This window comes from Aptenodytes forsteri, unplaced genomic scaffold, assembly GCF_000699145.1.
Source record: "Aptenodytes forsteri isolate BGI_AS27 unplaced genomic scaffold, ASM69914v1 Scaffold428, whole genome shotgun sequence".
Classification (NCBI taxonomy): Eukaryota; Metazoa; Chordata; class Aves; order Sphenisciformes; family Spheniscidae; genus Aptenodytes; species Aptenodytes forsteri.
The window spans coordinates 145,983-148,751 of record NW_008794177.1 but is presented as its reverse complement, the minus strand read 5'-3'; the positions used below and the strand labels follow the sequence as shown (position 1 = coordinate 148,751).

General features: G+C 62.7%; 1 protein-coding gene across 1 annotated transcript in view; it reads left to right on the top strand.

Annotated features, from left to right (window-relative positions):
- Nucleotides 1-2,677: 2,677 nt before the first annotated feature.
- LOC103903430 (cathelicidin-B1-like) overlaps nucleotides 2,678-2,769 on the top strand; it is a 1,432-nt gene continuing 1,340 nt past the window's right edge. The window contains exon 1 of the mRNA XM_009284628.1: nucleotides 2,678-2,696. Within this exon, the coding sequence (XP_009282903.1) occupies nucleotides 2,678-2,696 (19 nt within the window). The remainder of the gene's footprint in view (nucleotides 2,697-2,769) is intronic.

Genomic DNA, 2,769 nt, shown 5'->3' with positions numbered 1-2,769 from the left:
AGACTAAACAGTCCCAGTTCCCTCAGCCGCTCCTCATCAGACTTGTTCTCCAGACCCCTCACCAGCCTCGTTGCCCTTCTCTGGACACGCTCCAGCACCTCAATGTCCTTCTTGTAGTGAGGGGCCCAAAACTGAACACAGTATTCGAGGTGCGGCCTCACCAGGGCCGAGTACAGGGGCACGATCACTTCCCTACTCCTGCTGGCCACACTATTTCTGATACAGGCCAGGATGCCACTGGCCTTCTTGGCCGCCTGGGCACACTGCCGGCTCATGTTCAGCCTGTTGTCAACCAGCACCCCCAGGTCCTTTTCCGACAGGCAGCTTTCCAGCCACTCTTCCCCAAGCCTGTAGCGCTGCATGGGGTTGTTGTGGCCGAAGTGCAGGACCCGGCACTTGGCCTTGTTGAACCTCATACAGTTGGCCTGGGCCCATCGATCCAGCCTGTCCAGGTCCCTCTGCAGAGCCTTCCTACCTGCTATCCACTTCTCCTTGTTGAACCCCATGAGGTTCTTGCTGGCCCACCTCCCCAGCCTGTTGAGGTCCCTCTGGACGGCAGCGTGACCTTCTGGCACATCAACCACTCCTCCCGGTTGGGTGTCATCTACAAACCCTCTGAGGGGGGGCTCTTGCCCCATCATCTCGATCATTAATGAAGGTGGGGAATGGTTCTGGCCCCGGTATGGACCTCTGGGGAACACCACCAGCAACCAGCCTCCATCTGGACCTTGTGCTGCTGATGACCACCCTCTGGGCCTGGCCGTTGAGCCCATTTTCAGTCCATGCTGGTGGCTCCTGACCATCTTCTTGTTGGGTACAACCCCTGGTGGGCTTTGGCTTCCTCAAACCCAGCTCTGCGCCTCGAGCAGTGTCTGTATCTTCCTCCCGCGTCACTTGTCCCTGCTTCCACCTCTTGTACACGTCCCTCTTGTCCTTGAGCTCAGTCAGGAGCTCCTTGCTCGTCCGTGCAGACCTCCGGCCACCTCTCTTCATCTCCTGCCTGTCAGGATGGCCCGTTGTTTGGCTTGGAGAAGACGACCCTTGGAAATCAACCAGCTCTCCTGGACCCCCCTTCTCTCCAGGGCTGTATCCCATGGGATTCTTCCAAGCAGGTTCCCGAAGAGGCTGAATTCTGCTCTCTGGAAGTGTCCAGGGCGGTGATCCCGCTTTCTGCCCAGCTCCCTCCTCTCAGGATCTTGAGCTCCACCATCCCATGGTCGCTGCAGCCAAGGCTGCCCCTGACCTTCTCACCTCCAACCAGCTCGTCCTTGTTTGTAAGCGGGAGGGCCGGTGGAGCACCTCTCCTCCTTGGCTCCTCAGTTGCCTGGCTCAGGAAGCCATCCCCCAGGCAGCCCCCGGAGCGGTGCGTCCAGTTCTGGTCCCCGCAAGTCAAGAAGGACGCAGGCAGACTGAAGAGGGTCCCGAGGAGGGCCGGGACGATGGTCAAAGGGCTGGAGAACCTGCCCTAGGAGGAAAGACTGAAGGAGTTGGGTCTCTTCTCCTTGGAGAGGAGAAGGCTCGGGGGGGGACGGACCTCATCGCAGTGGTCCGGTACTCAAAGGGTGGAGGCTGTCTCTTCACAAGGAGCCACGTGGAGAGGACAAGGGGCAACGGGTGCAAGTTGCACCGGGAGAGGTTTCACCTCAACTCGGGTTGTACAGTGAGACCAGTTGTTCACTGGAAGTACGTCCCTGGGGACACGGTGGAGTCCCCATCGCTGGAGGTTCTCGAGATGAACCTGGATGGGGACTGAGATAATCCCATCTAGGGGCCCTTCTCCTCGGAAGGTTGGACCCGGTTGGACCTGGATCTTTCCACGGCCAACCTGGGCTCTCCTCCGGGTCTGTGATTGACAGCGTCCGTCCCTGGGGACTTCCCAGACACGCCACCCACCAGCTCTGACCCGGGCGCGCTTGTCCCTGCTTGATTTACAAGCCGCTGGGAGAACGTACTTGACGGCCTTCGCTGACCAGGAGCTCTGAACCTGTTGGGTGGCTTTGGGCTTCCCCTCGCTGCGCGTGGTGGTGCAGACGGGGGTTGAACGGAGGGTCATCTTCTGGGCAGGGTTCCTCGACGTCCTCCTGGAGGTTCCTGCTTGGCCTCGGAGAGGGCGAACGCTCCCGGGGCTGGTGTTTGGTCAAACCCAGCTTGTTTGCCGTGAGGGACAGATGGCTTCGCCGCTCCGCCCAGCCATAAAATGCCCCGGGGGCTGGAAAGCCCCGGCCGTGGGGCAGGGTGGGTCCTTCGTCCAGCCCCGTGGGAGAACGGGGGCGAGAAACCCAACGGGGTGTCACCCCGTGTCCCCGTCAAACCCGGGTCGGCTCTTTGGTGGTCGCCTTGAGGTGCGCCTTGCCCCAACGCAGTGGCTCATGGTACCCGGGGCCAGCGCCCTCCGTGGCCACGTTGTGACTCGATATCGTCCCTGTCCTCGCTGTCACCCTCCCCGGGCACGCGGTGCCCTCCCGTGGGGACCCCCGTGGCAGGGAGACCCCAAACCCTGTGGCCTCCCTTCTGCTGAGCCCCGGAGGTGGCCGGCAGCACCCGTCCCCGGGTCTGGGACAGCTGCTCCGGTGGCCCTGGGGACCAAAGGGGGACGGACTCGGCTCCCAGCCAGATTCAGCCCACCGGGAATTTCCCCGGGGGGCGCAGGGGGAAGCGTCAACCCGCGGGAACGCCCATGACGGCGCTGCCGGCGCGTCCAGGGCAGCTCCCATAAAAGGCCTCCCCCGGCACGGCGGGGGGCGGGGGGCGGGAGGGGGGCGGGGCCGG